The sequence below is a fragment of the Cervus elaphus genome, chromosome 28 (assembly GCF_910594005.1).
Source record: "Cervus elaphus chromosome 28, mCerEla1.1, whole genome shotgun sequence".
Taxonomy (NCBI): domain Eukaryota; kingdom Metazoa; phylum Chordata; class Mammalia; order Artiodactyla; family Cervidae; genus Cervus; species Cervus elaphus.
This window is the reverse complement of record NC_057842.1, coordinates 44789806-44802742: the sequence shown is the minus strand read 5'-3', so window position 1 is coordinate 44802742 and position 12937 is coordinate 44789806. Positions and strand designations below refer to the sequence as shown.

Below are 12937 nucleotides of genomic sequence, written 5' to 3'. Positions count from 1 at the left end.
CCTGATCAGGAAACTAAGATCCTGTATAAAAGATGCTTAAGAACATGCATGACATTAAAACCACACTGAGATAGCATATCACTCCCCACAAGGATGGGTATAATCAAAAAAGACAGATGATACTGAGTGATAGAGATGACATGAAGGAACTGGAACTCTCATAGGCTGCTAGGGTAGATATAAAATGGTATAACCACCTTGGAAAACAGTTGGTATTTTTTTTAAGAAGTTATATGTTGGACCATATGATCCAAGTATATTCCATTCCTAGTTATTCATTTGCCAAGCAAAATGAAAGCATATGATCAAATACTTTTATGCAGATGTTCATGGCAGCCCTGTTTATAAACAGCTCCCAACTGGAAACAACCCTAATTTTTATGAACAAGTATATAGATACACTGTGTTTACAGCAGAGTACCACTCAGAAACAGAGCTGACCAACCTGGTACTCATGATGAACCTCAAAATAATTAAGCTGAGGAAAAGAAGCCAGATAGATAAAAGAGGCCTGTAGGATGCCATTCGTATAAAATTCTAGACAAGGCAAACTCATCTTTAGTGACAGAAAGCAGGGGAAAGGATGCAAAGGGACACAAGGCAACTTTCACGGTAACAGGTGATGGATGTTTCTCATCTTGATTGTGGTGTGGTTCCACTGGTATGTACACATCAAAACATATCAAATGGTATATGTCGTTCATTACATTCCTGTCATAAACCTGTTTTTGACAAATGTTGAATTTGACCCCGAAGTATACTGGAATATATTTTTGAGGGCCTATTTAGGCAGAAGAGCTAACTAGAGAGCAGTGGTGGGTGTCAGGGGAGCAGGCAGGGTTGAAGCACAAAGAGGTTCTTCCACAGACACGTGTGAGCCTTGGGCAACTGGAAAATGCAAGAAAAGAAAGTGCCTCCTTAGGAAGCTGGGGAAAAATACGGCTGTGTAGCCTGACCTATTGCAGCACTTCTAGAAGTCTAATGTCCATATAAATTGCCTAAGATCTAGTGAAAATACAGATTCTGATTCGAGACTCTGCATTTCTAACAAGCCACTGGGCCTCTCTGGATGGCAGTGTCTATCCCCGGTTTATCTCATTCAGGCAGGCTCAGTGTCATTTATAGGCCTTCAGACAGCGCTAATGCCAGCATGGCACAGTACCCGAAGCGCTTTCCTCTTGCAACCTTAAAAGAAAAAAAGAAAAAACAGGGAAAAGAGGCAGCCTCTGGGGGGACTGCCACTATAGCAGCAGGTGAGCAATACAAAGGCCTGAGTTGGAAAGAGACCACGGACAGATCTCCCTACTCATGTCCCGTGCCCCCTGCACGGAAGCTGGGAGTCCTTGCCACTGGACTGTCACGGAACTCCCCAGACCCTCTTGTTTAGAGAATGGAAACATCAGACTCATATTAAACACAGGTTGATTTTTCTCCTGCATCTCTGCTGACAACAACCATGCAAAAGAACACCTACCTTAGTCTCTCAGGAACCTGAAAAATAATAGGATTCGTTCAAGTGTTTTAATGATCCTGTGTATGTGTGTGTTATTCACTCAGTTATGTCTGACTCTTTGCCACCCCATGGACTGTAGCCCTCCAGGCTCCTCTGTCCATGAAATTCTCCAGTCAAGAACACCGGAGTGGGTAGCCATCCCTTTCTCCAGGGCATCTTACCAACCCTGGGATGGAACTTGGGTCTCCTGCATTGCAGGCAGATTCTTTACCATCTGAGCCACCAGGGAAGCCCTAATTATCCCACGGAGGTAGCCAGAAACCTGATAAAGGGTCAGAGATCCCTGACGCTCCTACTACTGCCCGTGAGCAGAGGGCAGGGGGTTCCTGGGCTGGAGCGAGCCTGCTGCCCACCCCTCTCCCCCGTGGGGTCTCCTCCCTGAGACTTATCTGTGCCCTCACCACACTGCAAGATGCTTACATGTGGGACCAGGTCTTCCCTACTCCATCTCCAGTGTCCTGCAAAGTGCCTGGGACAGAGTGCTCACTGAACATTTGTTAAGCAGGGTAAAGTGTCTACTGCTCTCAAATAAATGCTTAAGAAAAATGTTCAAAGAGGCCACTAGCTTCATGAATAACATGAGTGTAGGGAGGTATAAGGCCTCCCTGGTGGCTCAGTGGTAAAGAACCCGCCTGCCAATGCAGGAGACACGGGTTCGATTCGATCCCTGGGTCGAGAAGATCCCCTGGAGGAGGAAATGGCAACCCACTCCAGTATTCTTGCCTGGAAAACCTCATGGACAGAAGAACCTGGTAGGGTACATTCCATGGGGTTGCAAAAGAGTCACACATATCTAAATACGACTACAGTCCATGGAATCACAAAAGGTCACACCCAACTTAGCAACTAAACAACAAAAATAAGGGAGGTATAAAGGAGTGGCTGGGTCCTCTGCATGACCCCTTACATGTCAGCTTCCTGTGTGTAACTCAGGAATATATAATGGTCCTTGTCTCAGGTACCAGGGTAGCTATGAGCACCTAATGAGATAATGAGCATGATGCACTGAGCCCATTTCTGAATCACAGAAAGTGCTTAATAAATATTACTGTTATAGTACGATTATTATTAACAGTGCTCTTCCCAAGCCAGAGCAGTGACAATACAACGGGCTTTTTATTGAACTAGTTGTAATGATTACTCTTAACTATTAAATAAAGGGGAGAACTAAAGAACCTAACATAAGTTAGGGAAGGTGTAAGTAACTTAAGAATGTAAATAAAAAGAGAACTTTCCTCCAGTGTAGCAGGGTAAGTCACTCATAGAAGGAATTCTTAGAGGTCTGTTTGCCCTAAAGGCTGGGCTGGGAGGAGTCCAAGAAGCACAGGTGAGCTCAAGGTGGGGTTTTAGACTCTTTTCAGTTCTTTAGTTCTGCTGTTGGCAGAGAGCAAAGGATAATTTTAAAAAGGAAGGAAGAAAGGAAAGAAACCACATTACACACATCAGAAATATGAAGGAAGGAAGGAATGGAGATGGTTGAAAATCTTTACCCCTGAGGCAGCATGTTTGGAACTGTGGGTCGTCATATGACCCATTTAGAAATGATGACACTGATTTGATGGATCAAGACCAGCATAAAAGAGGGAGGGAAGGAGGAAGTGTGAAAGACAGGAAGGAAAGAAAGAAAACAACAGAAAATATCAGAGGGCATTTCACACAGTAAATACACTCAAGAAGTTTTGTTCTATTTCTCTGTGTCTATATATTTACATACAAATCCAAATATGTGAACCGAATGGCTCTGTAAGGTGGATTTACAACTGTGGGTCACTGTTGAAAAGCACTGCCCTAATAAATTCAAATCTTCTTGCTAATTCCTATAGATTATAAATAAGATTTTTAGCAATCAACTCATCATTAAATTTTACTGCACCAAAATAATTTTGGAGGTCCTATGGATTATGATTTCTATGAGGTTTTACCAATGTAGAGAAATTTGAGTGTGTAATGCCAATTATTAAAGAAAATCATAATTATATTACAATTTATTTTGGAAAGGGACAAGTAAAGGCTTTATAACAAGCAGTTCCACTAATACATTTGAAATAAGATTCTATGCAGAGAGAGGTTACCAGAAACTCACATGCCATGCAACAAAAGTACATGATCTTAAAGGGGATCTGCCTTCATTAACACTCAGAGTAGGAAATAAGCACAGAGAAAAGTTTTTGGGTGAACTGAACAAAACAAACAGAAGTAGTTTGACTACCCCACATTCCTACTGCAGGCAGAGGCCAGAGTTGATCAGAACTGGAAATCCCCCCAATAACTCTCACTCGTCAGCCTCATTAATAAAAATATTTCAGTTTCTACCAGGCATGTTAGAGACACTGCCATCAATACAAACATTTTTGGCTAACTTGCTTGAATAAAAAATTAAGTTAGAGTCCCAGCAGAGGGCAATGTTCCTCGCTCCCAGAGACCTTGGATGCACAATTCCACAAAGAACCGGACACAAGCACCGAAGAGAAGGTCCTAAGGTACGCCCACCCCGATGTTCTGTCCAGTCGGCGCTCCGTTTAATTCCGCAAACACTGCCAAGGTGACGATGGGCTGGCTGCATCTGCTGCTACTGATAAAATCTCTGCTCAGCTGTCTAGGAGTATCAAGAAATCTTTAAATCTGTGCTACTTGGCACTGGTGTCTGGCTGACACCATTCCCAATTCTCCGAGGCTCATCTTCCAACCAGATGGGAAATCTGCTACGCAGCTCAGGCTCTGCAGTACCAGCATCTCTGCCGCATCCAATTGTACATTTCATCCTTCTGCTAGCCCTCAGACCCACACAGGAATGCCCAGCTCTCTCAGCTGGAGGATCTGACTGATCGAAAGGAAGCTGATGTAAGGTTACCAGTGGGGCACGAGCAGGTTACTAAGGGGGGACCCCAGGTGTCCACACCCAGTGACACCTTGGGGGTTGGGTCGCCACGGAGAGGCCCCCAGCACTGAACATCTTCTTCAGGACTCCAAATCCAAGAGCAGTCACTGAATTCAGTTCAACAAAAGAGGAATGGCTAAATGGTGCCCATGGAGTCAGCAAACTGGGACACCAAGAAAGCAGCATGCCTCCAGAGTAGGGAATTGAGGATTACTGTGGCATCAAGGGCAGACCATGAAAAAGGGCTCCTAGGGGGCTGGCAGCACCACTCACCTCCAGAAAACTGAGGCAGGGGTGATGCTTTTCAATTCTAATAGAATGTTTATCTTTATCATCATCATCCTTAAATAACCAGGTGTAGCTAGTGATAAGGAATGGGTAAGCTGTCTACCACACAGAGCCAGTAAACAAATATTACAAGGCCCTGGGGACAAAGGGAACAAGCCAGTCTCTGCCCTCATGGCTTTAATCCTCTGGGTCATCCTTACACTGCTGACAGTATATGGCAAGGATGAAGAATGTGCTAACATGCCCCCAAAAAATAAGAATCAGGGGGGATAAAGCAAATGAGGGGAGAAGAGAAAGACTATTGGGATGGCCAAATATCAGAGCAGGAGCTCCTCACAGCATCTTACAAACACCCCACAATCCTCAGGTCATCAGTGTTTCAGGGCAGTTCCAAATCAAGCAGGCTTGGGAGTGCTAGCTTCTCTGAGGCTCACTCAACTGGGAAGGGCCACGGTGCCTATCCGCTAGGGCTGCTGTGGAAATGACGGCGAACCTCCAGCTGGGACCACAGTGCATGACGCTGAGGAGGTCTTCAGGACATCTGCACTGATTGAATGAGATGGCTTTTCCACTCTCCAGTTGAAAAACAAACCACAGACACACTTTAGGATTAAAAACAAAGATACAAGGAAACCCAGGCGAACAAAGCGAACTTCTACCTGGCACATGGCTCTTGAATATCACTCCCACTTCTGTGAACAAAAAGATGATTAGCAATAAAAATGCTGGCTACTCACCTCCCACATCTGCTGTATTTGGCTATGGTGCCTTTCCCAGCGGAAGCGCCAAATATGTCTTTATACAGCCTTTTGTTAAATTTTGGAGGGAGGTTTTATTTTTCTTCTAAGCATTGTACTAAATGTCACTCATGAACAGGCCTTCAGCACTGATAGGGGTTTGAAGTGATGGACCTTTAGCATCAGGGCTGCCAATCAATTCCTCCCCCTCGCCCTCATCCCCTTCCTTGGGGTCGAGTGAGAAGATGGAAGGTGCTCAGAATCAATGGCACTGAGGCCTGGGGTGTCTGGGAAGGCATCAGAAGGCCTCTCTTGGCAACTCCATGTCATTTTCCTCCTGATAAATGTGGAGGGAGGTAGCTGAATACTGACCATAATAGGTGGTAGTTGGAGATGGGAGTTAGGGAGCAATAAATAAACACTTCTGAAAGCTGACGTGGGGCAGGCTCTCTGCTGGGCTTGTCTCGATGCTCCACAAAAGGAACCAATGAGGGAGCTGTCACTCCCATCACCATAGAGGGACCTGAGTTTGGGAGGTCATAGTGCCGGCCAAAGGCTCCATGGTGAACTCCCCCTTATCTGACTCCAGGCTCCGATCATTCTGGAAATGACCATTCCTATGGGCTGGATCAGAGAAGGTGGGGCTCGCTCACCTCCTCGATATGGAGCAGGGTGCTGAGTGTTCTAAGTCACTCCTGACACCTCACACCAGGGACAAGGCTGCCCCACTGGCCTTCTGGCACTTGAGTTCAACTTACATGGAGGAGATATGAATTCTCTCATCACTGTTACATGGATTAAATGAAACAAAAAAAGGTATGCGGGGCTTCCCTGGTGACTCAGTGGTAAAGAATCCGCCTGCCAATGCAGGAGACACAGGTTCAATCCCTGGTCTGGGAAGATGCCAAGGAGCAATGAAGCCCATTTGTCTCAAGTATGGAGCCTCTGCTCCTCAACCTGAGAAGTCCACACACAACTATAGAGTAGCCTCTGCTTGCTGCAGCTAGAAAAAAACCTGTACAGCATAGCCAAAAATGAGATAAATAAATGAATGTAGCCCACAACGTTCCATGATGTGGAATGCAGGTCAGTCCTCGTTATAAGGGAATACAAACATGCATACTGAAATCCAGTGAAAATCTTACATCTTCTGACTTTGCTAATTAAGAAAAAGGATAGTTTTTACTTTTCAAAGGCTCACTAAATCTCTAAAACTTATCAACTCCCAATCTGCTGTAGCATCTAACAGAGGGGAATTAAACCAAGAGCAACCCAGGGAGTCCCAGGCTGACACCCCATGTATGGGCTAATGACAGTGAGCTCTGAAACTTGGGCTCTGTTGGATAGACATGAAGAAGTTGTAATGCCTACCTGGGTCCCCCAAAAAGTGTGTGTGTTGGGGGGGACAGGAGGGGGCTGGAGAGTTTGGGAAAATGTTCTGCTAAGAGTTTAAGGTGTGATCTGGCTATCTGCAGGGAGGCTCTGCTGACCAGGCATTCTCATCTCCCAAATTCCCCTCTCTCCTCAGTCTTCACTGTTTTGTGAATCTGTCTTGTCTCCCGTGGGAACTGCAGGCTGCTCAAGTGGACCACTGTGACCAATTTCATTTTCTCTCTCTCAGAATTCAGCCAAGTTCAATATAATCAGCAGGTGATTAAGAAATAAAGCAAATTTATAAAATAGGTAGGTTAGGGGTAACGGGTATATTATAAAATAATTGTCCTCTTTACAAAAAGATTCACTGAACAAGCTCCCCGAATAAATACATAAGATGGACCTGATTTAGGAAAAACCCTGCTGAGCCTCACTTGCTCCAGTAAGGCGCAGGCTATGTAAAATGTAGTAGGCTTTCATTAACAGTCCTTGCTGTCAACAAGTTCCTGCTTTCCCAGGAAGCCCTCACCTCAGGAATAAGCCGCCGCCTCTTCACGCTCGGGACGGAGTCCAGCGGGGCCTCGCCACCCAGGGGCTTTCTCTTGCTGGAGTCCTGGAGGGCAGTGAAGACGCCATCCAGAGGGTGCTTCTCGGACGACCTGGAATTCACGGAGCAGTCCAGGGCAGCATCTTCGGCCTCCGTCTCCACTTTCACAGTGTTATTTTTTAGAACTGTGGCGGAGAGGAAATGGGGCTCAGTGGGGAGACCACGGGGCAGGGCCTGGTTTAGCAGGGTCCCCAGGCACCAGGCTGTACGCAGCCACCTTCTGATATTCTCACTCAAGTAACAGTGTCAAGGGTAATAATCAATGAAACTGGCTTCCCAACCAACCAATTTATATTTCACCACACTAGTCATATTACATTCCAAGAACATTCAGTTTGAAGCAGCTTTTAAAGTCTTTTCTTAGAGAAGGGAGGAGATGGAAGGAGAAAAACACACTACTCTTTTAAATGGTGCTTTTTAAAAAGTAGCCCTGGAAAGATGCATAAGATACCATAAGTGTGAGTGGAGAAGGATGAGAGGAGACTTTTCCTTGATTTTTCATTGTGTATCTTTTAATACTGGATTGGCCAAAAGGTTCGTTAAGTTTTTCCCATAAGATAGCTCTAGTAGCTCTTAACTGTCTTTAATTTCATCTTTAGTTTAATTCCATTTTAATTTCACTTTAATTTCATTGTTAGACTGTACTGTGATAGCTATCATATCAGTGTGCATTAAAAAAAATGGTGAATTTTTGTGCAGCCATTTTAATATTGAAGATGGAAGAAAAAGCAACATTTTCGGTATATTATGTTTTATTACTTCAAGAGAGGTAAAAATGCAACTGAAACACACAAAAAAAGATTTGAGCAGTGTATGGAGAAGGTGCTGTGATCAAACGCATCAAAAGTCGACTGTGAAGCTTCATGCTAGAGATTTCTCACTGGACAATGCTCCACGGTCACACAGACCAGTTGCAGTTGGTAGTGATCAAATCAAGACATTAATTAAGCACAATCAACATTATACCACTCAGGAGATAGCCAACATATTCCCAATACCCCAATCAAGCACTGAAAATCATTTTCTCCAGCTTGGTTATGTTAAATTGCTTTGATGTTTGGGTTCCATATAAGTTGAGTGAAAAAAACCTTGAGAGCATTTCCAGGTGCAATTCTCTACTTAAAAGTAACAAAAATGGTCCATTTTTAAAACAAATTGTGATAGGTGACGAAATGTGGATATTGTATAACAATGTGGAATGGAAGAGATCATGGGGCAAACAAAATTACCCACCACCAACCACACCAAAAAAGTCTCCATCCGAAGAAGGTGATGTGTATATGGTGGGATTAGAAGGGAGACCTCTACTACAAGCTCCATCTGGAAAACCAATCAATTCCAACAAGTACTGCTCCCAATCACACCAACTGAAAGCAGTACTTGACAAAAAGTGTCTGGAACTAGTCAATTGAAAATGCATGATTTTCCATCAGGATAACGCAAGACCTCATGTTTCTTTTGATGACCAGGCAAAAACTGTTACAGCTTGTCTGGGAAGTTCTGATTCATCCTCTGTATTCGCCAGACACGGCATCTTCAAATGTCCATTTATTTTGGTCTTTATAGAATTCTCTTAATGGAAAAAACTTCAATTCCCTAGAAGACTGTAAAAGGCACCTGGAATAGTTCTTTGCTCAAAAAGATAAAAAGTTTTAGGATGATGAAATTATGAAGTTGCCTGAAAAATGGCAAAAGGTAGTGAAACAACAGTGACTATATTGTTCACTAACGTTCCTGGAGAAAATGCAAAATGTGTCTTTTAGTGTTACTTTAAAAACCAAAGGAACTTTGTGGCCAATCCAGTAGTTTTGAACCACATGACTATATCTTGAAAAAAGTATTAAGTTAAACTACTTTTTAAAAAGAGGCTTTTTTTTTTTTTACCTTCTTCTACATCTTCACTGAATTCAGTTGCGTTCATCTTCTGTTCCACTAAAAGAAAAGACAAAGTCTTGATTTATTGTTTATTTTTTAAAATTTCACCCACCCATAAGAAATCCCCTTACCCTCCCAACCCTGGTTCTGGGTAATAGAAGGTTAAGTTGATAAGACTCTGCAACATCAAGGAAAACTGCAGCCTCTTGTCTGCAAATGCCCAGAAGCAGCCAAGTCTCCTCTGCTCCTGCCGGGAGTTCTTCTCCAAGACTTTATGCGGGCAGAATGCAGCTTACAGCATCAGCTGAGAGCCACTTACGGAATGAAAGGACCTGAGTAACTCAAGACTTACAAAAGACCTCAGTTTGGATGATCTGTCAGTCCCTGCCTTAAACATCTAACCACACTGTGAAAAGGCTGACAAAGGTCCGGAGCCTGTGAACCTGAGCTGAGGTCCTAAGATTCCAGGTGGTCCAAAAAGACCTACGCCGTCCATGAGGGCGGCCACTAGTCATGCGTGGCTCCAGAGGACTCGAAAAGTGGCCAGTCTGAATGGAGATGTGATGTAAGATACATGCTGGATTTCAAAGACTCAGCAGGGCAAAAAAGAATGTAAAATATCTCGTTAATAATTTTTATACCGATTACATGTTAAAATGATAATATTTCAGATTTATTGGGCTAAGTATTAAAATTAATTTCACCTTTTAAAAATGGCACCAAGAATAGTGCCATACACTATAGCACTATGTGAGTGACTCTAGAAAATTTAAAACTGCACATGTGGCTTTCACTACTGTTATTGGATGATGCTGGTCTAGCCCTTTCTTCAGAAGCAAGAGAAGTTCTTAAAGCTCCTGAGCTCCACACAATCTGGTCCAAACCACTCTATTTACTGACGAGGGGATGAGATTGGAGGGGTTGGCGGTGCCTCCTTTATATGGGCTGCAGGGTCTGATGGAAAATCAGGGGCTGGTTTCCCTGCCCGAGCCAAAATGGAATGGACCATCATGGTAAAAGCACCATTACGCCTTTGAGATTCCCCAAATGACATAACAGCATGTCCACGAACAGGATAAAGTATAAATGAGGTGGTAACGTTGGAAAAGAATATACATGACAGCCTTACTGATGACACTGAGGAGCTGTGGTTCTTACCACTGATGAAGCTGCCTGCAAGTACTGGGTGCCCATTCCAGTTACGGGTCAGAGGGCAGCAGGCGTAACTTCATGAAATTTGTATAAGGAAAAGGGATGCCACCTACAAAATTCAGTAAACCATTCACCAAGCAGCTGTGGAAAGGTGTACGGTTCCAGTTTAGACAGGTCAATGGAGGGACAACCAGAGGATGACCTGTGCATAGGCTAACAACTTCAAAGGTCACTAATAATAGTGACGTACAATGCATGGCACTATTCTCAGTCATCACAATTAGTTCATGACAGGAACAACTTTTTTCATCTCTGTGTTACTGATTTTCAAAGGAATGAATAAGAAATTTTAAGATTTATTTGAAACTGAAATTACACTGAAATTATTACTACTTACTAAACTACCTACTATCTGAAAAAAAACATGCAGGGGGGACTGAGTGAATATAGACAGTAAGTAAGTCAACTTCAAGGGGTCAAGAACTATTTTACCAGAGGTGAATTTTTATCAAAGACAATCTCCACTGTATTCCAGGGAAGTAAACCTCAAGTCTGGGTGTCTCTGAGGGGAGAGAGTTCCAAGTAGGTAGCAGGGCATCAGTACTCTTTACAGACAGCATGGCTGGCCAACGCTGGGCAGAAACTCAGGCCTGACTGGTAAGGGGCTTCTCAAGGAGGCGAGAATGAGCCGCCCCGCCCCAACCTTGACCAAGACTGGGCCGCCACCTGCCCCTGGAGACCCTACCGCCCCGCCCCAGAACCGGTCTCCTCAAGGGAGAAAGAGCCCTGCTGGACAGGGCACAGTGTACAAAACCAGTCACATTCCGGAGAGGAGAGGGAGGACGGGGAGGAGGTGGCACAAGTTTATCTGGGGGTGCTGCGTGGTGAGAATTCACAAAGCCTCTCGGGCTAAGCAAAAAGCATGAAAAGGACAAGTGACTCCTAGAGGAAAAGAAAACGGGAGTTGATGAGAAAACCCGGCAGAGAATCACAGGCACTGAGCAGAGATGGTCTGGATATCCGACACTCCACTTCAGAGGAGCGGCGTGCGTGGGGGTCCCCACGAGAGTGCGACTCAGTGAGACCACCGTGGGACACCACCAACTCCGCACCTGACTCCCGGGCTCCCCCTGGTTCCCGAGGCAGAAGGTGATGAAGGAGGGTACACACCTGAGCCACCCGCGGGCGGGAGGAGAGCTGCAGGGGGCTGCGCAGCCTCACGGGTGAGGTGGGAGGCAGGGGTGGCGGCTTCCTGGGCACTCAGGGCGCTCAGAGTGCATCTGCTTTGGAAAACATTTCCGTGTTCATTTATAGACCAGCGACAGATGCTAGATCAGCACAGAAGTCACCCAGGATGCAGTGTGGTGGGCCCCTTCTCTCCCAGACAATGAAGAAGCCATGCTCATTGAGAAGCTGGGCAATGTCCCATCTGCAAGGCCTGGAAAACTAAGTGCCTCTGGCTTGTGTGGTGGGGAGTGAGGTGAGGGTCCCCGCTCACATCCCTGGCCTGCAAACTTGGGGCCTGGTGCTGCCCAGCCACTTCATGTGGCCTCCATCTCATCCCGAGCAATTTCAATCCCAATTTTACCAATAAAAAATACCGAGGGCATACACCTTCAATATTTACCATTTTTATCTGTCACTCATACTTCGATGAAGCTGAAAAATTATTTTTAGGTCATTCTCATTACAGAAATAAAGAATTTGACTACTGGAAGGGGAAGCAGGTACTTGATCAGTGTCACGCAGCTATTAGGTGGTAGAATTAGGATTCAAACCAAATCTGTGTGTATCTCCAGTCAGCCACGGCGAGAGGGAATATAGAATTCGCATTCTTCTGTTAAGGTTCTTCTGATGAACACCGAGGGCAGTTTCTAGCCTTGGATCTCTCTGACCACTAGCAGCTGGAAATCTCCTTTCACCTCCACGTCACTACCAGGAAGACAAGGGTGCTCTGTGCTTATACAGACTCCACAATTCGGAAGTATCTACAAGAAGGATGGGATGTGTGGGTCGCTTCCAGGCATTCCGAGCTGATGGACAGACAGCGCATCAACACCATCCCATCCCTCCACTTCCTGGTCACCTGCCAGATGAAGGTCACAAGGCTGTGCATCCTGGGCGGACACTAAACACCCGCATGCCAAGCATGCCGCAGAAATTCCTTTCGCTTACACAACTATAGGTTCTGTAAGAGCTGCCAACTGCTGCAGCATCCCCCACAGGGCTGTTAGGATTACAATCTCCTTTGCCTGCAGGTCTTTGGAGCATTTGTTTTACCATTCTCTCCTTCTCAAAATCCTCTTATCCCTTCACCACAAATCTCAAAATATGAGACAGTCTAACCATGCATCCCCGTGTCCCTGAAAATCAGCTTCTCCCCTAGGGGTGCCTGTTCCATGTTCCTGACCAAGCCCAGGGGAACATTCAATCGAGCGAAAGGGGTGTGTGTCGTGGAGACCAGTGGGGCTTGCTGCTGCCTCTAGTTAAAACGCACAGGCCCTAAGACATGA

General features: G+C 45.1%; 1 protein-coding gene across 6 annotated transcripts in view; it reads right to left on the bottom strand.

Annotated features, from left to right (window-relative positions):
* The window catches only part of BEND3 (BEN domain containing 3), a 47555-nt gene that overhangs the window by 22982 nt on the left and 11636 nt on the right, over positions 1-12937 (bottom strand). For 3 of the 6 annotated variants that reach the window (XR_006338307.1, XR_006338306.1, XM_043889754.1), the window contains exons 2-4: positions 11595-11707; positions 9282-9329; positions 7320-7522 (exon numbers count right to left, since the gene is read on the bottom strand). Coding sequence is in view for 4 of the 6 variants with exons in the window: in XM_043889754.1 (XP_043745689.1) it covers positions 7320-7522; positions 9282-9329; positions 11595-11707 (364 nt within the window). In the remaining 2 variants the exon portion in view is untranslated. The remainder of the gene's footprint in view (positions 1-7319; positions 7523-9281; positions 9330-11594; positions 11708-12937) is intronic. The other 3 variants (XM_043889755.1, XM_043889758.1, XM_043889756.1) reach the window with 2 other exon arrangements.